This window comes from Mesoplodon bidens, assembly GCF_964165515.1.
Source record: "Mesoplodon bidens genome assembly, chromosome: 6".
Lineage (NCBI taxonomy): Eukaryota > Metazoa > Chordata > Mammalia > Artiodactyla > Ziphiidae > Mesoplodon > Mesoplodon bidens.
The window spans coordinates 26,752,835-26,776,112 of NC_138162.1; the positions used below are offsets into that span (position 1 = coordinate 26,752,835).

Genomic DNA, 23,278 nt, shown 5'->3' on the forward strand with positions numbered 1-23,278 from the left:
AATAGTGCTGCAATGAACAATGGAGTGCATGTGTCTTTTTGAATTATGGTTTTCTCTGGATATATGCCCAGTAGTGGGATTGCTGGGTCATATGGTAATTCTATTTTTAGTTTTTTAAGGAAGCTTCATACTGTTCTCCTTAGTGGCTGTATCAAATTACATTCCCACCAACAGTGCAAGAGGGTTCCCTTTTCTCCACATAGATTTTGTTCATAGATTTTCTGATGATGCCCATTCTAACTGCTGTGAGTTGATACCTCATTGTAGTTTTGATTTGCATTTCTCTAATAATTAGTGATGTTGAGCAGCTTTTCATGTGCCTCTTGGCCATCTGTATGTCTTCTTTGGAGAAATATCTATTTAAGTCTTCTGCCCATTTTTTGATTGGGTTGTGTTTTTTAATATTGAGCTGCATGAGCTGTTTACATATTTTGGAGATTAATCCTTTGTCAGTTGCCTCATTTGCAAATATTTTCTCCCATTCTGAGGGTTGTCTTTTTGTCTTGTTTATAGTTTCCTTTGCTGTGCAAAAGATTTTAAGTCTCATTAGGCCCCATTTGTTTATTTTTGTTTTTATTTCCATTACTCTGGGAGGTGAGTCAAAAAGATCTTGCTGCAATTTATGTCAAATAGTGTTTTTCCTATGTTTTCCTCTAAGAGCTTTATAGTGTCTGGCCTTACATTTAGATCTTTAATCCATTTTGAGTTTATTTTTGTGTATGGTGTTAGGGAGTGTTCTAATTTCATTTTTTTACATGTAGCTGTCCAGTTTTCCCAGTACCACTTATTGAAGAGGCTGTCTTTTCTCCATTGTATATCCTTGCCTCCTTTGTCATAGATTAGTTGACCATAGGTGCAAGGGTTTATCTCTGGGCTTTCTCTCCTGTTCCATTGATCTATATTTCTGTTTTTGTGCCAGTACCATATTGTCTTGATTACTGTAGCTTTGTAGTATAGTCTGAAGTCAGGGAGTCTGACTTCTGCAGCTCCATTTTTTTCCCTCAAGGTTGCTTTGGCTATTCAGGGTCTTTTCTGTTTCCATACAAGTTGTGAATTTTTTTGTTCTAGTTCTGTGAAAAATGCCATTGGTAGTTTGACAGGGATTGCATTGAATCTGTAGATTGCTTTGGATAGTATAGTCATTTTCACAATATTGATTCTTCCAATCCAAGAAGATGGTATATCTCTCCATCTGTTTGTGTCATCTTTGATTTCTTTCATCAGTGTCTTATAGTTTCTGAGTACAGGTCTTTTACCTCCTTAGGTAGGTTTATCCCTAGGTATTTTATTCTTTTTGTTGCAATGGTGAATAGGATTGTTTCCTTAATTTCTTCTTCTCATCTTTCATTGTTAGTATATAGGAATACAAGAGATTTCTCTGCATTAATTTTGTATCCTGCAACTTTACCAAATTCATTTATTAGCTCTAGTAGTTTTCTGGTGCCAAAGCCTCAGAAATTCTGACTTCATTGATCTAAGATGAAACAGGCATTCTTTTTTTGGTGGTTTTTGTTGTTTGTTTTTTTTAAGTTCTTCAGGGTTTAGAACTCTGTTATTAGATTCTTTGTTTAAACAATGATTCTCAAAGTGTGAACTCCTGGACCTAGCAGCACCAGTGTCTCCCAGAAACTTGTTTGAAATGTAGATTCTGGGACCCCACACCAGAGTTAGTGAATGAAAAACTCTGAGGGAAGTCCTCAGCAGACTGTGTTTTCCAGCTCTCCAGAGATCCTGATGCATGCTAGAGTTTGAGAACTACTGATTTAAGATGAAATAAATGCTTTCCTATAAATAAAATGTCAAACTATGAGAAACAAAATACATTTTATAATCAGCCCAAAAGGTTTTGCCAACTCAAAGCACCACTCTGAATAAATGAGGGTAGCTCACAAGCACAAGAGAATTGTACTTGTGGAAATAAGCATCACAGCGTTTTATACCTTTTAATATTTTTTGTATGAAATCCTCTCCACTGAAGGGGCTAATTTTCATCATAATCTTAAAAAAAATAGTCTATGTCAGGCAGGAAAAGCACATGAAAAATCCAGCACTGGGTAAGGAAGCCTCAGAGTCAAGGATATATTTTCATAGTTTCTTTTCTTAGAGAAAAGTCTGTCTACTTTTTTTTGACAGTAACATTTTCTCGTTCTGTTGTGCTGTTTGACTATGTGCCACTTGATAGTTCTGTCTATTCCTATGGAAACCAAGTTAGTAGATGGAGCCAAGCCTTGGAGGAGGCATTGAGGAGAAATATTAGAAGAGTTCAGCCACAGAGCAAATAAGGATGTTGCCTTTCCTTCAGTCAAATCCTCTCTGAGAGCCAGAATCTGTTTCAAGCCAGAGAGATGTTCTTGGCTGATGTATTGTCTAGCTGCTCTGCCAGATGGATGAACATCTTAAACTTGAAAAGCAACAAATAGAGCTCCATTCTGCCTTTGAAGTGCCATTCTTAACCTTTGCTTAGAGAACTGTCAAATAGCTTTTTAAAAACATTTTTTTCAGATTTGCATAAGATGGCAGGTTAGTGATGTGGTTACCATCATAATTGTTGAGTAATTAGAAATTTTAGCTGTAAAACACAGTACTTAGGCTTGAAATCAGAAATTTAAGGAAAGAAAGAGAATGTCTGTGATTGGGAAAAGCAATACAGATTTGATTTCATTTCTATAGCTCAGTAATTCATGTCATTCAAAAACGGTTTTTGTAACTGTTTCCTGTAAAGATTCACATTAAATTTTAAAAAAAGAAGAAGAAGAAGAAGAAAAAAGCAGGAAACCAGAGTACAACGAGACACCTAAATCAACTGGGATCAAAGAATGATCCAAGGGCTTCCCTGGTGGCGCAGTGGTTGAGAGCCTGCCTGCCGATGCAGGGGACACGGGTTCGTGCCCCGGTCCGGGAAGATCCCACATGCCGCGGAGCAGCTGGGCCCGTGAGCCATGGCCGCTGAGCCTGCGCATCCGGAGCCTGTGCTCCGCAACGGGAGAGGCCACAACAGTGAGAGGCCCGTGTACCACAAAAAAAAAAAAAAAAAAAAAAGAATGATCCAAGCAGACAAGAATAATGAGGAAAGGCCCATCCTTTCTCCAATCCACTTATACTCTATATTTGATATGGTAGTAGTATCTCATGGTCTAGGTAAAAGAACAGTATGGATTGCACTGTACTGAGCTATTTATGTGGATATTTAAATCATGTTTATATTTCAGCTAAGATGTATAGATTCATTTTTCCAGTTTCATGTACTTTAATTTATGCCAGAAATTATGTCTTTAGATAAAACAGTTGAAGCAGCTATTAATATAGATGATTCATAACCCTATATCTTGAATCTAGCTGTCTCTTCCAATCTTCAGATCCATATAGATTCTTTTCTTTCTTTCTTTCTTTTTTTTTTTTTGCTAGCTATCTCTATATAGATTTCCCTCAGACACCCCAAACTCCACGTGTTAGGAAAACAGAACTCAAAATCTTTATCCTTAATCCTATTTCTCCTTCTGTCTTTTCAGTTGTTGACACCACTCTCCATTTTGTACCCATTCAGGAGGCCTCTTACATATTTCACAGTCTGTCCTCTTATTTCCACTTAGCTCCCAACATTTCTATTCTGGATTGCTGTAGTAACCCCCTCACCAGTCTCACTACCAAAGATTTGTTTCCCTCAAATCAGTACTTCACACAGCCTCCAGGATATTTCTTAAACACATAAATCCACTCATGTCATTTCCTTCTTCAACTCTTCACTGGCACCCCATTACCTATATGATAAATTTTAGACTCTTCGTCATACTGTATTAGACTCTCCATTTTCTAGCCCCTACTCACCTCTCTAATCAATTTTCGCTTCTTATATTCAATGCTTCATTTCATATTACAATAGTATAGAACTATTTCAAGGCTTGAGATTTTGTCTCACCATATATTGCAAGATAAGAAGTTAGTCTGTTACTGCTTCATGGATGTTGACAACAGACACAAGCCTCCAGGGTCAGGGACAAAGAAGTTTATTATTCACAGCATAGCAAAAAGCATCAGCACCTATATGTTTGTATTGATTTCCCTTTCCCCCAAGAACCATGGGGGAGTCACAGAAGGCCCAGATGGATGCTGTACACACAGCAGGTTTCCATCATAGCACAGAGGAACACTGAACTTCAGGAATCTACACTTTTGTAGTGAGCAGCTAGTAAACCCGGAAGAAGAGATGACCTCATCCCTCAAATTGATTGCAGCAAACACAACCCAGAGAAGTTGCCTAGGCCAAGAGTGGTCAAGTCTCTGCATTTTTGGCATAAGAACATGCAGTGATGATTAGGGCCCATGGTAAATTGCTTCTCCCAGCAACCCATCACTTAGCCCTACATGTTCTTGACATGAGCATGCTATTCCATCAGCTACTCTGATTAATCTGACCAACAGAGGCTGGGAACAACTGTTTATGTCTCATACAGCATTTAAATAATAAAACTCCAAGCTGCAGGATGAGAACAACCTGCAGAATTGACTTCAGTGTCCTGGATTAAGTCCACTGTGAATAAGTACCAGGGGAAACAGTAGGTCTTACTTTATACAGTGAAGATATACTCTAAGGCTATTCTGTTATCTATTATGACCCATGCAAGGGAGTTTGAGTGACCTGCTGATCTTTGGTGTTATTGCCAATAATTACATGAGGCACTAGGGGGCTGAAAAGCAACCCCTAAGCCCAATGGAGAACTATTTAATGGCCCTCTCTCCCCCAGATACGAACATATAACCTGAAGAGGCACAAGTCACTTTAGTTCAGGATTTGTTGTTAAACGTGGATCACCATTTCATTGTTTGGCTAAGCCACATGGGCAGTATCACCAAGTAGTTACAGCTTTGATTGTCATACATGGCATAACCCAAGGCTTCTCATGCTGCCATTGATGGCATCAAGCGTGGCAGAAGAGTTCAGGTCCATCCATGTCCACATGAATTTTTCTGTTTCATAGCACACGGATGGGGATGACAAACACAAAAGCAGACCAGATTGCTAGTCTCAGCTGCTATTTGATTGAGGTAGTGAAAAGTAATTTTCTTTTTTTTCTGGGATACAATACTGGATCCAGAGGACAAAGAGAGCATCAGTTGTTCTCTCCCTCCCTGTACCTCCCAAGGTGTCCCCTTCCGAGGTGCTGAAGTTGTTGCATTCCCTCCTCAACCACAAAATCAGTGTGTCCCACCCTAATAGCTAGAACTCCTCACCTTTTCTCTCATCATCTACTTGCACCCATACCTTTCATCTAGAAGGGTAGATGCATATAGGACAAATTTACAGAGACCCATTATGTCCCCCACTTTAGCCCACGTGGGCATTTAGGAGGACTTTGTGAGTAGTGTACTCAAGCAAGTGGTCATTATGGATGTGTATGATGTAGGACCGTGTCAATCAACAAACAAATTCAGGTGGCTGAACCAGAGTTAAGTTTGAATCTCTAAGCTCCCTTTTGGTTGGGCTGCCACCCAGAGGGTGTACCAATGAGGCCAGCCTGGGATTACTCTTAGGGGAAAGAAAGAAAGAAGCATCATAACCAGGGATGGACAGGGCGGAACCCTAAATTTTCAACATAGGTGTATATGATCCCCCATTCCTTTTGTCCTGATTACTTCCCAGGAGGCTGCCATGAGGAGATGAACTCTTTCTGTGGGTGGCCACATACAGTAACCAAACTACCCTACCTCTCTCAGGTGTGTGGATCAGGAAGAGGTAACTGAGGTGGAATCAGAAATCTTTCTGAGTTTATTTTCAAGGAGGCCATGCCTGCTCTTGATAATTTCAGATTCCTGAGGACAGCATGGGGCGCAGAATGCCCATAGAATGTAAAGGGCTGACCTGCCCTGTACACAGTTGGTCTTCCAGAGTTGTCATGGATGTTGGACTGCTTCCCAGTGGTTGCCATCAGGTTTTAACTTAGCCAAATCATGAGTAAACCAGGACAAGGCATTCAGGGGAACCTCTGAGCATCAAGGGCACCATTAAACCAGCAGTTTGCTTCAGACAGTGGCCATGTCTACGTCCAGTTCTTTGTCCCCATTGCCAGACAAAGCAGACTATAGCAGGGATCAGGTACGTGGCGCAGTTGCCTCTGTGTTATCAGGCAAGGCTTTGCATTCACTTTCACTTTTGAGCAGCTGCCCACTCATGTCTCAGCCAAGGGAACCTCTGCTGTTTTCAGTCCACCCAAAATTCTGTATCAAGTAGCAGGGTCTCATTGCTTTCTCCATTGATTTCCACTTTGGAGATTCCTTGACTCAGAGGCCACAACTACATTGCCTTTCAGCTTGCTGCCCCATTGTCATGCTTTCATCCCTTCCTCTGCTTGCCCAGGGGAAGGTGAGCGAAGACCAAGGCATCATTTGGGTGGCTTGTTTTAATCCTGCTCTTCCTCATTGAGTCATTAACAGGACAGTGGGTTCCTTTATCTCCCCAACCTTGCCCACCGCTTGGATATTATCACATGGAATCTTCTCATCCCTGAACCTGACCTGCAGGGCCCTGGTCCTTACTCTTCAAGAAAACTATGTCTCCGTCAGTATCCCCTCCTCATTTCCTGTACTGTCAGGTGTTGGATTTAATTTACCCTACTTTTTTCTTTGTTTGTGCCAACTTATTACAAGGTAATAAATTGGTTCTGAGTACTGGCAGAAGCCACAAGACTACCATCAGAGACAAAAAAAAAGCTTTATTACTGATGGCAAAAGCAGGAGCACTTGCATTTTTGCATCCCTTACCCCCAAGAACCAGGAGGCAATGCAGAGGCCCCAGATGGACACTGAGCACACAGTGGGTTCACATGGCATCTGAGGAATGCTGAATTTGGGGTAGCTCCAGACTTTACTACTTACTTTAGTAAGTAGTAAGCAAGACTCTTTATCTAATGTCCTGGGAGACATTAATGTCCCTTAAGACTGCTTGATACAAACCCAACTCAGAGAAATGGCCCAGGTAGAGGAGTCAAGGCTTTGCATTCTTGGCATACTTAGTAAGAACATGCAGGGACGCTCAGGGCCCACGGCAGATTGCCTCTCCCAACACTATGTGGTATTTCTAAGACTCATTTGTGTCTGCAACCATTACAGGAAAGATTGAGATAAAGAGGTTATTGATATTTGTGACCTATGTACTTCCTAGGGATAGTGATTCTTTTTAAAAATTAACATGGTAAATGCCTTGAGAGTTTATAAATATATAATTACATAGATATCATTAGACTTTATAGTAACAGATCATGTTTCTATTATTTCCATTTCAGTTTTAAATCATGTATCTTTTGGTATATAGTATGATTAGGATTTAGAATAAAGTATGACAGAATGCCTACCTTACATTTATTTGTGCTATTATACATATAATTATAATATTTCCAGGACAAAATTATACACAAACCTATAAATGAACAAAAAAATAAATGAACATTTGGTGGACAATTGTTTTCTCCCCAGCTACCGTGAGAGTAAATTAAGTGCTGAGGACACAGAGAGAACAAGAATGCAAAGAGATTCATCAGGAAACATGTAGGTTTTGAGAAAATATCTAGTCTCTTCAGTGTCCCAGTGGGGAAAAGGACTGCTACAGGCAGTCCTATATTCACACTAAAGCCAAGAAAATACTTAGAATTTGGGAGTATTCTTTGCCTTGATATGAGGCTATAGCTTTAGAGGAAGCTGTTTTAGAGAAGTGGCAGGAGCAGGACAAAGATAAGCCTCAGGACCAGGAAGCTACCCACTAGCTCAGTGACAGTAACTGTGATACCCCTAGTATCACTTAGACATGTGGCTGCGAAACATCATTATAAGTACAGATTCTTATAATGGACCAGGAGCTGGATGTTAGCAGCTATAAGGGTGAGCAAAGAGAAAAAAAGAAAAAAACAAAAAAAAACAAAAAATAACAGCAAGCAATCTTCTCTTTAAAATGAGCCCGCAAACAAAATATATGAAGAAATCTAATGCTAAGAAAGCTACCAATATCATCATTCAGACCATGAATTCATTCCTAGTGGAAGAACATAAACAAAGCAAAAAGAAAAGCCACACAAGAGAGAAGATATTTGCAAAACAAGCCAAGAATTAGTATCCAGAATATGTAAGTAACTTCTATAGATCAGTAAGAAAAAGACAAATAGCTCAGTTGCAAAATGAGTAAACAATGCAAAAAAAGCTCTTCACAGAAGAAGAAACAAATAGCTAACAAAGACGTTCCACTTCAAGAAGGGAAATGAAAATTAAATCCATGGTAAAATACAATTGTATACCCATCATATTGGCAAAAGTTAGCAAGCCTGACAAAACCAAGTGTGGAGAGGATGTGGCGAAACAAGCATTCTCAAACATTACTGGTGGAAGTGTAAATTGGAGTAACTACTTGAGAGAACAATTTCAGCCCAGCAGCTTCAGAAATTCTGGCACATGTACCAGGAGCTATGTACGAGAAAATTCATTACAGTATTGTTTGTAATAGTGAAAAATGAGAAACATGTTAAATATTCCCTTAGAGAATAAATAAATATAACATTATTTTCATAGGACAGAAAGCTTTCTTCAGTGAAAAGGTATGAACCAAAGCAATTTGGATACATCTCAAAAATATTGCTTTGAGTTAAAGGTGGCAAGTGATTCATGTAGGGCTACTTATATAAAGATTGAAAACATGTAAAATAATGCTATGTAGTTTATGAATACATTTATTTGTAAGAAATAAAATGTATCAAAACATTCACTGGAATGATAACCACCAAGTTCTCCAAAGAGAGAAAAGGTAATAGAATTGGGGAAGGACACAAAGGGAGTATTAACCATATATGTTATGTTTTATTTCTTAAAAATGAAAAATCTAAAACAAAATATCAAAGTATTTCACTCAAAACTTCCATATCATTGTTATTAAGATTAAATGACTTTTCCTAAAAAAAGGAGTTCATCTTAGCAAATTGGACAGACAAAAATATGAGCTTAAGTGGCATTTTGAGTTGATTTGTTCCTAGATTCATTTCAAGAGCTGTTCTCCAGGTCAGAGAGCTTTTTCATTCTCTTTTACCCTTTCAGATATTATACTCCTTTTCATGTATTTGGGGAAAATCCAAATGTCATAATCACTTACATTACAGACAAAAGAAGCTCATGGTGTTAATAATTACAGGAAGATTAAGATGAGGATTATTAGTACCTAACAACAACAGCAACGACAAAAAAACAGAAACTGAGAAATGACATCTTATTCAATGTTTCAGAGACATTAGGAAATATTTTCACATTTCAGTGGCATAATAGACCTCATCATATCAGAGTTAATGTCCTTTCAGTGATGAAATCAGGACTTTTTTGTAACTTTAACTCTCATTTCTGCTCACTTACCACCGGAATTTTCTTAAGAATATACGCTCTTTTGATCTATTATCTCTTTTGCTCTTATACTATTTCCTACCCAGTCAGAAATTATAAAAGCAAATTCCAAAACAGTCTTCGCCTCAGGGTCATGTTCTGTGTGGCCCTAAGATATGATACTAAATTGTTAACTTCCAAATCATCCCCAAAGTATTTGTGTTATAATAAACCTGAAAACTTAAGAAGTCCTAATTTCAAGCAATAGTGAGGAAATGTTTAGACATTTTGTTTGTTTGCTTTTGTATTGAGGAGGCTTAACGGGAAACAAAGTAACCTATAACATGTATCCCCAGGGTCATACAGTCTTCAGGGGGTTATCAAAATAGCTTGCTTCCTCAAGCTAATGTTTTCCTCTTTTCCACTTATATTACAAATACTCTCCTGATTTTAGCTCAAAGGTTGTCTGTCCCCTCTGTTCAGTCTCAGAATTGAGTTTGCATACACTGGGCATTTAATAAATGCTTGTTCATGAGACCAAGGAGGTTGACCTTGGTCCAAATGGATTATATTGTTTCTAGTCCCAGCTTTCGTCAGTAATATCTGCTGTGTCTCTGTCCTTTGGAATAGAAGAAGCTGGCCTGATCATATAGCTGACCCCTCCCCAGGGTACCAGCTAAATTCCTATTGGGTATGTACTTGTTGGTACTATATCACCTTTATCCATAGGTAGAGTATAGACATCTTTCTCAATGTAAAAAAAAAAAATCAGAAAAGCCATTATTTATAACATTCCAACTATTTTTACTTTTACCTGTTCCTAACCTTGGTTCTCTCCTTAATCAGTAGCTGAACTACGTATACCATGTTCAGTCAGATCTTTCTATCTACATGCCCTCTGTCATGGGCCATTCTTGGTTCCACTTGACCATTTATGTTTTATTGCCTCCTCCACATTGGAAAACTGTCCATAATGAAGTTAGCAAACATTACTGAGCATTTGCTTTGTGTACTGTTCTAAGTACAGATATTACCTTTATCATTTCATATGCATGATAATCTCAGGTACTATTATTATTCCTGTTTTACAGATGAGGAAATTAGAGTCACAGGAAGATACTTTAATTGATATGTAAAAATTTTCCATGATACTTCTGTGAGGAGCAAAGATGAAATCTATGTCAAAGAGCTTTATAATAAGTAAAGTACAAACATTTTACTCCTGGCTGCTTTGTAACAAGGTTCAGTGGATGTTTATTGAATGAATGAGTGATTATTACTGAGGTGTACGATGTTTTGTGTAGGTAGAATCCGCAGAATAATGTGAAATGTAAATATACCAAGCACTATGTCTATTAGTCAGTAGCCACCCCCTAACATATTCTAATTTCCTCCTTCTCCTTCCCATTTCCTTTAAATTTCAAAATCACAATGATTGTCTGATTGAATATCTTTAAAAGGTCATGATGAATTATTCTGTAATATTTGAAATGTTATGCTGAGAAAGGTCAAACCTTATTTTTTTGATATGAAGTACCACATATGTTTGTTTTTCCTGGGCATTTTTCTCTTTTTTTGAAAGAAAAGATGGCAAGAGATTTAGAGCAGGGTGCCCTCTTGAGGAAATTTTAGCACCTTCTCAAAAACTGGCATTGGGTGAAATCAGAAAATCCAGATAAATGATGTCCACTATGAATGAAGCTCAGATAAATAAAACATTAAAAAGTAATAGTAACAAAATTCCAGATATTTGACAGTTAATATTCTTTTATATATATATATTGGGGGTAGGAGTTTTTAAATTTATTTTATTTATTTTTGCTGTGTTGGGTCTTCGTTTCTGTGCAAGGGCCTTCTCCAGTCAAGCGGGGGCCACCCTTCATCACGGTGCGTGGGCCTCTCACTATCGCGGCCTCTCCCGTTGCGGAACACAGGCTCCAGACGCGCAGGCTCAGCAGCTGTGGCTCATGGGCCCAGCCACTCCGTGGCACGCGGGATCCCCCCAGACCAGGGCTCGAACCCATGTCCCCTGCATCAGCAGGCAGACTGTCAACCACTGCGCCACCAGGGAAGCCCCGAGAGTTAATATTCTTAACTGTTATGATCTAATTTAGCAACTGTAAATAAGAATTTTTAAATAAAAACAAAAACCTCTAGAAGATATTTCATTTCCTCTTATTCACTCAGTCCTTCAAGTAATATTTGTTAAGCACCTATTATGTGCCAGGAACCATGCCGAGCACAGTAGTCAACAAAACATAGTCTCTGCCTTCATGATGCTTACTGCTTATGAGGGAAATCTCAGTGAAGGGAAATAAAAACATGTGTAACTACAAACTGGGGAAAGTACTATGAAGGAAATGAAAGGGTACTGCAATAAAGAAGAACAAAATAAGTTCTGCTTAGGGTAGTCAAGGAAAGCCTCTCTGAAAGGAAATAAATGAGCTGCATTCATTTGTTTTTCAGTCCATTCCAATTTTGCCCATCTAGTATAGACAGCCTTATGACCCTTTTCCTAGCCTTGTTCTCTCTTATCTCTGCCCCAGCCCTGGAGCTGAGTTGAATCCTGTCTTTGCCCCCGTAGGCAAGCAGGCAAGTCTCATTCTTCCTTCTGCACCTCACTGTTGCTCTAGCTAGTTCCCTTTGCCTTACTTAGAGCCTCACATTCATCACAGTGGGGAACCTGCTCAATCAATAAATGTCTTCCTTACTAATACCGATAGCTCCTGATAGTAGAACATTAATGCATTGTAATTATAATACTTAAAGGTCACATTTCCAACAATGTTTAGGATGTAGAGGGTCTCAGAAGATGAAAAAGACAGGTAGCCCTGCCTGCCACTACGCTTTGAATAGGGAAAGAGAAAAATACTCATGAAGTAGGCAGAGAACTTGATCATGCAATGCAGTTTGTTCATGTTGACTTGGAAATATCTGTGATGCCAAGCATATTGAAGGCTCCAATCAGAATTGGAAATATGGAACTAGATCTCAGGAAAGAGCTTAAAAGAACTACTGAATATTTTTCAAGGATTTCAAAGCTCACACAGACATACTATAAAATGGTCGACCTGAGTCCCCACCAGTGTATTACTCTAACCCTTATAGCTAAACTTCTTTATCAGATGGGTTGGTTCTGCCAGATTGGAGGGTTTAACTGGTGTGGAGAGCACTGACTGCAACTGGGTGGCCTACAGTGATTTCTGGGTTGGTGTTTGTGTGACCAGATGAGTCTGGGACCTGAACTTTGAGGAAGCTGCTTCTACCTTAGTTGTACCTGTAAATAACTCTCTTCAAGAAAGCTAACCACCTTTTCCTTATTAACCAAATGACTGTGAACAAAATATTTAACCCCTTTGAATCTCAATTCCCTCACCTGTAAATTGGGGTTTAAAATCTCTACTTATTTCACAAAGTTATTATACTCCAAATATAAATAATATGTGCTGTGCTGGTCAGATTGTGCTGAAACTAATACATTCACACATTGTTGCTACTAGATAGCCATTTGGAAAATACACCAAAAACCATAAAATGCACAAACTCCTTTGACCCAGTTATTTGGTTCCTGATAATTTATTCTATGGAAAAAAAATATGTGAAAAATCATGTACATTGTAGCATTTTCTATTAAAAAAATTATATGCAGTAATAGAATGATTAAATAAAATGTCTTGCCTTAACACAATGAAATATTGACCAGCCACTGAGTAAACTAAATGCATATAGAAAGCAGTTGGAAAGAAACATGAAAAAATAAAACAATTGCTAGAGTAGTAGAATTATAAGTACTTTCCTTTTATTAATTTATCTGAATGTTATTATTCTAGCAGAATAATTAAAATGCTTAAAACATTTTAAAATTTAAAAAAATTTTTGGCTCCAAACTAAATTTCTTCTTACTGTCTCTTATTTTTTATTTAGGGAAATTATCGTTTCATGAAACTCTTACTTACACGCAGAGCAAACTGGATGCAGAAAGATCTAGAAGAAATGACTCCTTTACACTTGACTACCCGGCACAAGAGCCCTAAGTGTTTGGCGCTTCTGCTGAAGTTTATGGCACCAGGAGAAGTGGATACACAGGATAAAAACAAGGTAATGGACTGTCAAAATCGAAGACAAATAGAGCAGAAAGCAAATGCTTTATTTTATGATGTGAAATCTCAAGGAAGAAGGCCTAAATTACCACTCATGCATGGTAGAACAATTCCAAGTCTCCACACACCCCAGTAAAGTATTTCACTTAAATTCTGTCATTTTATCCTCCCAGCAACCAGGTGTGGTGGGTAGTATCATCTTTTTACATATGGGAAAACTGAAGCTCAAGAAGATTAAAATTCTGCCCAAGATCCAATTGGCAGGACTAGAATTCAAACCAGGCCTGTCTAACTCCAACTCAGTATTTGACTGCCAGTCAAGATAGTTGCTAAAGGTAGTTAGATTTGTGGTGGCCAAATGCCCTGGGTAATGTACTAAGTGCATAGTGCTTTAATGGCCTGGGCTTTGGCATCATTCTTCTTGGGTTTCAGTGTAGAAGCCACCGCTTGTTCTATGTCCATCGAATTACTTAACTCCTCTATTCCTCAATTTTCTCATATAAAGGGTTGTTGAAGATAAAATGAGATGATATATGTGAAGTGTTTAGCGCAATGCCCAGTGCATAGTATTCTCTCAATAAATATTAGCTTAAAATTATTATTATTAGTTCATTTTGATTCTAACATCTGCTCTGGCATTCTTACTAGGATCCATTATCTTCCCTGCTCTTGAGTTTTAACATAGTGTACACATTGGTCATTGTTTTGATCAACACTCTGATCATTCCTTACAGGAAAAAAATGTGGTCTTTAGACAATGCAATCATCCTCTTCCTTTTCATCAGGCACTTAATCATAGAGTCTTGCTAACTCCAGCACTCTCATGTAATTAAAACTCTTATAAGTCATTCACTGGGTTTATATTCAATAATCTTTTCACTCCCGTAGTGTTCTTTATGTGATTTTTAGATTTTGTTTAGTAGTCATTCACATAACCCAGAGTTCTGAAATCAACTTTAACTTTATTTTACAACTTGTAAATTAATATTATTCCTAAGTCACAGCATTTATAGTACTAATATTTCACTGAGAATTCCCTGGTGGTCCAGTGGTTGGAACTCTGTCTTTTCACTGCTGAGGGCCTGGGTTCAATCCCTGGTCAGGGAACTAGGATTCCACGAGCCACGTGGTGTGGCTAAATAAATAAATAAATAAATATTTCACTGAAAAAAGCACAAGACCCATGAATCACTTGAGAAGCTACAACTGTCTTTGGGCTTCATGTCTTCCCCAATATATTCTGTGAACTTCCTGCTGTCTTCCAGTCCCTGTATGTTCTTCTATTATTGAACAGGGATGGGAGGTTATTCAGTCAGAGAGATGGAAAATGGATCTGCATAGTCCAGGCAGCCACAGAGAAGAAAGAAGGACAAAAGCACAGAGCACTGAGTCTCAAACCATCTGAGGTGAAGGATCAGTTTTTTTTTAATTTCTAATCTGTCACAGACCAATCATATTATAAAATACATTAAAAATGAGCAACAAAAAACCAAACCACTCAATTAAAAAACTGGCAAAGGACTTGAATAGACATTTCTCCAAAGAAGATATACAAATGACCAATAAGCACATGAAAAGATGCTTAATATAACTAATCACAAAAGAAACACAAATCAAAAACCACGGTGAGATAGCACTTCACACCCTTTAGGATAGCGATTATCACACACACAAAAAAAATAACAAGTGTTGGTGAGGATGTGGAGAGATTTGAACCCTTGTGCACTGTTGGTGGGAATGTAAAATGGTACAGCCACTGTGGAAAACAATATGGCAGTTCCTCAAAAAATTAAACATAGAACTACTGTATGATCCAGTAAATCTACTTCTGGTTATATACCCAAAAGAATTGAAATAAGGAATGCGAACAGATATTTGTACATCCATGTTCATAGCAGCGTTACTCAAAATAGCCCAAAGATGTTACTCACAAACCTCCCAAATGTCTTTTGATGGACAGCTGGATTAAAAAAATGCAGTATATACGTACAGTGGAATATTATTCAGCCTTAAAGAGGAATGGAAGTCTGACACATGCTACAATGTGGATGAACTTTGAGGACATTATGCCAAGTGACAAGTCAGACACAAAAAGACAAGTATTGTAAGATTCCACTTACGAGGTATTCATAGAGACAGAAAGTAGAATGGTGGTTGCCAGGTGACGGGGAGGAGGTGGGAATTGGGAGTTATTGTTAAATGGGTTTGGAGTTTCAGTTTGGGAAGATGAAAAATTCTGGAGATAAATAGTACTGATGGTTACACAACAATGTGAACGTACTTAATACCACTGAACACTACACTTAGAAACAGTTAAAATGGTAAATTTTATTTTATGTACATTTTTCCACAGTCAATAAAAAGAAAAAATTACTAGAAAAATAAAAAACAAAGATGTAAAAAAATGCAACCCCAAACTTTTTACTGTTAGGTTCAACAGCATAATATATTTCAGTAAATATATTCAGAACAGGGACTTCCCTGGTGGTGCAGTGGTTAAGAATCTGCCTGCCAATGCAGGGGACACGGGTTCAATCCCTGGTCCAGAAAGATCCCACATGCCGTGGAGCAACTAAGCCCGTGTGCCACAACTACTGAGCCCGCGTGCTGCAACTACTGAAGCCCACGTGTCTAAAACCCGTGCTCCACAACAAGAGAAGCCACCACAATGAGAAGCCCGCGCACCACAACAAAGAGTAACCCCAGCTCGCCGCAACTAGAGAAAGCCCACGCACAGCAGTGAAGACCCAACGCAGCCAAAAATTAATTAATTAATTCTTTAAAAAAGAACAAATATAGGAAAAGAAAAGAACTACAGAAACTGTACATGTTGTTTACTGAAAATGTGGTTTTAGGCGATTAACTGCTTTTGATATTTGACAGAAACTGTACATGTTGTTTACTGAAAATGTGGTTTTAGGCGATTAACTGCTTTGATATTTGTGACTTTTTTGTTCTGCAGTTATCACTAAACAAAAAGTAATGAGTTAATAACTCTACATGTTAGACGCCTGTAGGTTCACTTTGAATGAATACCACATATGCCAACATTTAAAGTTTTTAATGTGACAAATGAGCTTGGTTCCTGCTGTTAAATGATCTCATTCTAGATTGGATTCATGACAATGCTACTCTCAAGGCATAAAGTATATCTAAACAGTTTCTCTGTGGTTTCATTAATAGTTCTCCTAATAGAGAAACCAGTATGTTGATGAGAGTGGCAGAAGAGATTTTTAAAGCAACATTGGCAAATTCAGCATGTTCATTTTTAACTTTATCTAAAAATAAAGCAAGTGTTGCTGTATTTTCAAAATATATCTTAACAATTTATCCTGTAAAATTATAGTTAAATTTAAATTTATCCTTTGATATAAAAAATGGACTCTAGATCCATGATTTCCTATGCATAGATCTTTTCTGATAGATATTAAAATATAAAACCTTCTATCAAATTCTTAAGGTGCTTAGTGCAATATCAAGATGATCACTTACTTTGTTGATAATTATTCATAAAATATTTCGCTGCGTTTTTCTTTCTCAGTATTATCAGTTATTAGTACTTGATGACCTAAATCCCTGCCATGGTTAAGATGTCAGATTCTGGAGTCAGACTGCCTGGGTTTAAAATCTCTATTCAGTCACTTGCTACCTTCACACCTTTGAGCAGATTACTTATCCTCTTCGTACTTAACTTTCCTCATCAGTCGCATGCAAATTCAAGAGTACTCATTTCCCAGAGTTGTCATGATATAGACTACATGAGATAAAATATATAAAACTCTTACGACAGTGCCTGTCACACACTGAAAGTTTGGGAAGAGTTTGTTGTGTTTTCACTGTTACTGTAGTTATTGTTATTTTGAGAATCTCTCAATTTTGCAGCAAACAGCTCTGCATTGGAGTGCCTACTACAATAACCCTGAGCATGTGAAGCTGCTCATCAAGCATGATTCCAACATTGGAATTCCTGATGTCGAAGGCAAGATCCCACTTCACTGGGCAGCCAACCACAAAGATCCGAGTGCTGTTCATACAGTGCGGTGCATTCTGGTGGGTATAAGGGATGGCCTTTCCAAATATATATATACACACTATATATATATATATATATATATAATGAAATATCCAATATATGCAAAAGCATTTATATGACACACAACCAAGTTATGAAGCAAAAGAGTATAACAAACATGTGAGCTCATCACCAAGAAATAAAACATTTTAATACTGTTATTTAAGACCACACAGAACTTTCCTATGTGCCAGTTTCCAAATACATTCTCTCTCCCTGTGCCATGCTCATTCCTGTCCCCCATCAACTATTTTTCTGAGTTTATATTTATCATCCCTGTCTTTGTTTTATACTTGTTCTTATTAAATAGTAAATAGATGTAAGTGAATATTTATATAATACATTTAAGATATATAAGGAAACAACAAATACTCATGTACTCATCACTGAGTTGAGGAGCCAAGTACATTACCATTGAAGTTCGCTGGATACCTCCCAGTACCATTCTTTCTCCTTTCTCAGAGTCAGCCACTATCCTCAGTTTTGTGCTTATCATTCCACTGGTTTTCATTATAGTTTTGACACATGTTTGTATCCCTAAAAAATATATTGTTTAGTTTTTAACATTTTTAAATTTTATATTCATAAAATCGTACTGTATGTATTCTTCCGCAACATACTTTCCTCTTGCTCAGGGTTAAGCTGGTGATTTTATCTATGTTGCTGTGTGTAGCTGTAATATATTACTTTTTACTGCTGTATAGTATTCCATTTTATGAAGATTAAATGACACATTATTCAGTCTGTTATTGACTGACATTTGGAACTGTTTCCAGTTTGTTGCTATTTACAACAGTGCTGCTCTGAACCTTTTTTAAAAGCATATCTAGGGTATCTAGGGTATGTATTTAACTAGTTGTTGCGGGTGTATAGAAATGCTATTGATAGTTTGGGCCATTAATTATATATTTAACCAACTTGCTATACTTTCTTATTAATTTTGAATATTTATCAGTATATTCTTTGAGGTTTTCTAATCACTCCTTCCCAAATTCCAACTTACAGGCTATGGTAGTCTAATATTTAGTCCTATTTGCTTATAACACACAAATTAGACTGCAAAAGATATTATTGTTTTATTTGTACAATGAAAATTTATTTCTACTTCTGTGTTAACTAATTTCTTTTCTCTGCATTTCTTCTTGAGTCTCAAATTTTCCTTCTAGAGTTATTATTATCTGACTTCCTGAAGTACAATTCTTAGAACTTCCTTTAGTGTAAATCTATGGTGGTAAACTCCCTGATTTTTTTTATAAATTTATTTATTTGTTTGTTTTTTGTTTTGTTTTTTTGGCTGTGTTGGGTCTTTGTTGCTGTGCATGGGCTTTCTCTAGTTGCAGTGAGTAGGGGCTACTCTTCATTGCAGTGTGTGGGCTTCTTTTGTTGTGGAGCACAGGCTCTAGGCGCACAGACTTCATTAGTTGTGGCATGTGGGCTCTAGAGCTCAGGCTCGGTAGTTATGCACAGGCTTTGTTGCTCCATGGCATGTAGTATCTTCCCAGGCCAGGGATTGAACGCGTGTCCCCTGCATTGGCAGGTGGATTCTTAACCACTGCACCACCAGGGAAGCCCTCCCTGATTTTATTTGTTAAGAATGTCTACATTTCTACTGTACTCTTGAATATATAGTTTTCCTGTATACACAGTCCTAAGTAGTTACTTTTCTCAACTCTTTCAGACTGTCATTTTGCTGCTTTCTGCCTTTCATTAATTCCTCTTGAAGAGCCTATTATTGGTCTATGTCATCCCTTTATAGATATCTTTTCTCTCAGGCTGCTTTTTAAAATTTTTTCTATATGGCATACTACAGTTTTACTATGGTTTGTCTAGGTGTGCCTTTTTTTTTTTCCTGTTTGGTATACATTCTGATTATTGCATCTCATTTCTGGAAAATATATAACCATTATCTCTTTAAATATTGCGTCTCTTTTATTCTCTCTACTCCTGCCTTTGGGGTCTCCAGTAATACATATTTTAGACCTTTCCATTTTACTTTCCATGTCTCTTAACTTCTCTTTTATGTTTCTATCATCTTGTCTCTTTCTGCTACGTTCTGGGTAATTACATCAGATCTGCCTTCCAGTTTGCCAAGTCTTTCTTCAGCTGCATCCAATCTCTTGTTTACCCTATTCATTTAGTCTTCAATCTTAGTGATTATATTTTCACTTCTAAAAGTTCTACTTGGTTCTTTTTCAGATCTGCCTGATCATTTTGAGAGTTTTTTTTCCTTGCTCACCTTTTATTTCATTTTTTATTTTCTTACATGTTTCATAGATAGTTATTTTATATTCTTTATGTGTTAATTCCAAGATCTGAAGTCTTTGGAGGATGATTCTCACTCATAATATCTTATTTCCTCACAGATTTGGCTTTTTTTTTCTTCCTTATAAATGAATCTAAGTCCTTGGGAGACTCAAGGGCCTAGAATACCACTGTGGTAATATTCTACTTCTTTTTTTGAAGTGTTTATAATACCTTTAATACTCTTTTTTGTAAAATAGCCTGACTGTATAGACAGCTCTAAATCTGGGATGGCCCTTCAGAGAGTTCTTAAATTTAGACAAGAGAGCTTGGCTTTGGATGTAATGTAATCTGAGAAGGGACCTGACCATGGGTGAGGTCAGGTCATTGCTTTAGCTGAAGCAATTCCAAAAGGATGACAGTAGAAGGTCATTTGCTGGCAGCACTTGCAGCATCTGGGGAAGTAGGTCCTTTAGTCTTGAAGGGGGACCTAAGCAATGCATCATATCTGCTACAAAGATCCAGTAGAAAAATGAATAAATGTTGTGAACTGTCAATTTAAACCGAATATCCAATAAACATATGATAAAAAAAAACTCAACCTCATTCATAAAAGAAATACAAATTAAAACATCAGTGAAATGCTTTTCATACCTATAAGGGGAAAAATGTTGTAAGTCTGTGGTTAAGTGGTTAATATGTACCAGCATGTGGGGAAATAAAAGCTTTTACACATTGTCATAGATGTGTTAATTAGTACAGCCATTTAGAGAGCAGTTTGACAATACTAGCTGAAGATACAAATATCCTTCAACCCAGCAATTTCCCATCTAGGTGTCTGGGCTAGAAAAAAATCACATGTGCCACAAAGGGACATGTGAAGGAAGTGTGTTCATTGCAGCATTATTGTTAATAGTGGGAAAAAATGTAAATAACCTAAATATCCCTCAATAGGAGAATGGTTAACTAAATTGTGGTTTAACAAATGGACTAGTATCATCATAGATACCCAAATGTGTTGAAATTAAAAATTCAAAAGTATAATTTTGAAAGAAAAAATTCAGGGATATGTATGGTATAATACATAAGTATAAATACTGAAAACACACATACAAAATTCAACTGTTGTTTATGGATGTATATATATGAAGCAAAAATCCAAAACATATGCCTTTAGCTGAATCTGTAAGAGATAAAAAGAAGCACGTTAGGCAAAATGTTGATCCCTATTTAATCTATTGATAGATGGTACATGTTGTTTATGGTATCTTTTCTGTACTTTTTATAGTTAAATATGAAAATTAATTTTAAAGATTTAGACTGTATACTTTTTTCTGAATTTATCACTTCTGCTGAGAGAGAATATGTAGGTTTCAAAAATTGCTCAGTTAATACTGTGTCAAATGTGATTTAGTAAGGATTCCATGTATGTCTGAGGTCTCTGGTTCCTTAAAAATAGGATGCTGCTCCAACAGAGTCTTTACTGAACTGGCAAGACTATGAGGGTCGAACACCTCTTCACTTTGCAGTTGCTGATGGGAACGTGACAGTGGTTGATGTCCTGACCTCATATGAAAGCTGCAATATAACATCTTACGATAACTTATTTCGAACGCCTCTTCACTGGGCAGCTTTACTAGGTGAGTTGAATGTGAAACCAAGGATCAACAGCAGGAGGAACTGCATGAGTATAGGAAATTTTCCATGGCTTCTCTCCCCCTGTCAGCTCCCACCTCCTATTTAATTGTTTTAGTTTTTAATTGATATGTGGCACTTTATACCTAAATCCCTCTGTTGTATGCTTAAATTTTAGCAATATAAAATGTATTCTCTGTTATATATTAATTTCAACATCGTGTCTTTTCATTTTTATTATAAAAGTAATGCACATTTGTTGACAAATGTAAATATAAAATAATCATCACATTCAATGCCTTTGCTTTTTTGGAGAAGGGCTTTAATTTTATGTGTGAGCTAATACTATGATATTTGATTTCCTTTTCATATTTCTTGATATGCCTTTGACTTAACCTTTTTGGGGATCACTTTTTTAGATGAGAGAGTATATATGTGTATGTGTCTGATTTTTGGCAATCTGAGAGTCTTTCTCTTTTAGTGAAGGAGTTTTACCCACTGATAATTATTGTTATAAATTGTATAATTTGATCTTTTTTCTGTTATTCTGCTCTTTGAGTATTATTAGTGTTTTGGGTTTTTTCCTGATTCCTTTGTTTTCTGCCTTGTGGTGTGTAGATTACATTCGTTGTTGTTTGGTTTTGAATTGCCTAATGTTTTAGGAGGATTTTTAGGTTCTACTAGTAGTTACTTTTAAACTTTTAGCCTAAGTCAGAGTCCAGAGCAATACTGTGTCTATTGATTCCCATCTATTTAAAATGAGGAATTTAGCACACTTTCACTTATCATTCTTTGGGTATTTGTAAATATAATCTGATAGTAATTATTAATTAATATTAATAATTATAATAAACCATTATTATTATGGACTTAGTTTTTAAATTACACATTATCTCTTTTTTAAATGATTGCATTCAGTTTTATAGTCAGATTTATAATTATTATTTACACTTCATTTCAAGGTGCAGTTTCATCCCTTTTCCTCTGCATCCTAGGAGGACTTTGCAAATTTGTCTCCACAACACTAAATTGACTTGTGTTTCACAAGTTCAGCTTTCTTTCTGCCTCTTATAGATTGTATTTTAGGTTATATTTTGATTTCCTTCTCTCATCCATATTTCTTTTTATCTCAGCTTTTTTCCTTTTTATCTCCTTCCATTACCTTTTCATTTTAGATTATTTTCTTCTTAGGATATTCTGTTTCCTTTCATAGAGGCCATCTCTTTGCAAAAGTCAAGGATGCCAAACAGTTGCCTGAAATTTTCCTCTGGATCCTTCTCTAGACCATTTTCTGAGGTATGCTCTTCTTCTTTCTGATGGTGTTCCTTTCTCCCTGTCCTAGAGTATGTTTTCATATAGCCTTTTCTGAATTTTTCTCTTTATCTTTCAAACAAGAGATATTTAGATTGACTATGTGCATAGATTGCCTTTGATCCTGTTTTTGCCCATTCATGTTATGGAGAACTCCATCTCAAACCATAGCTGGAGAGCAGGTAGACGAGCACAACTCCCACTCCAATTCCTTTTTTGCTGCCTGGCTTTCATGCAGTGTATTCTTGCTCTGCTAATGTGGCATCTTCTTCATTGCCTCATTCCCTATACACTGAAGCAATGGCATGTATGAAATTCAGGTTTCCTAAATATACTATTACCAGGTTTATTTATTCTTTGATCCTTTCTACAGTTCTTCACTTGTGGAGACCACATCCACATCCTCCGAAGTGTACTGCAGAGCATGTTTCTCTACTACCACCTCATCATTCCTGCCCACTTGTTTTCTGGGATTTGAAATCACTGCCTAGATGTTAAAAAATTGGGGGAGGGAGGTTAGAGGGGATGGATAGAAGGCCTCAGAGGTTACAGGAGTTTGTATTATAGGTTGTCC

General features: G+C 37.1%; 1 protein-coding gene across 1 annotated transcript in view; it reads left to right on the top strand.

The window, feature by feature from the left end:
- The window catches only part of INVS (inversin), a gene marked incomplete at its 3' end in the record, with an annotated part of 154,852 nt that overhangs the window by 57,797 nt on the left and 73,777 nt on the right, over positions 1–23,278 (top strand). The window contains 3 exon segments of the mRNA XM_081236598.1: positions 13,270–13,443; positions 17,328–17,495; positions 21,218–21,398. Coding sequence (XP_081092724.1) covers positions 13,270–13,443; positions 17,328–17,495; positions 21,218–21,398 — 523 coding nt within the window.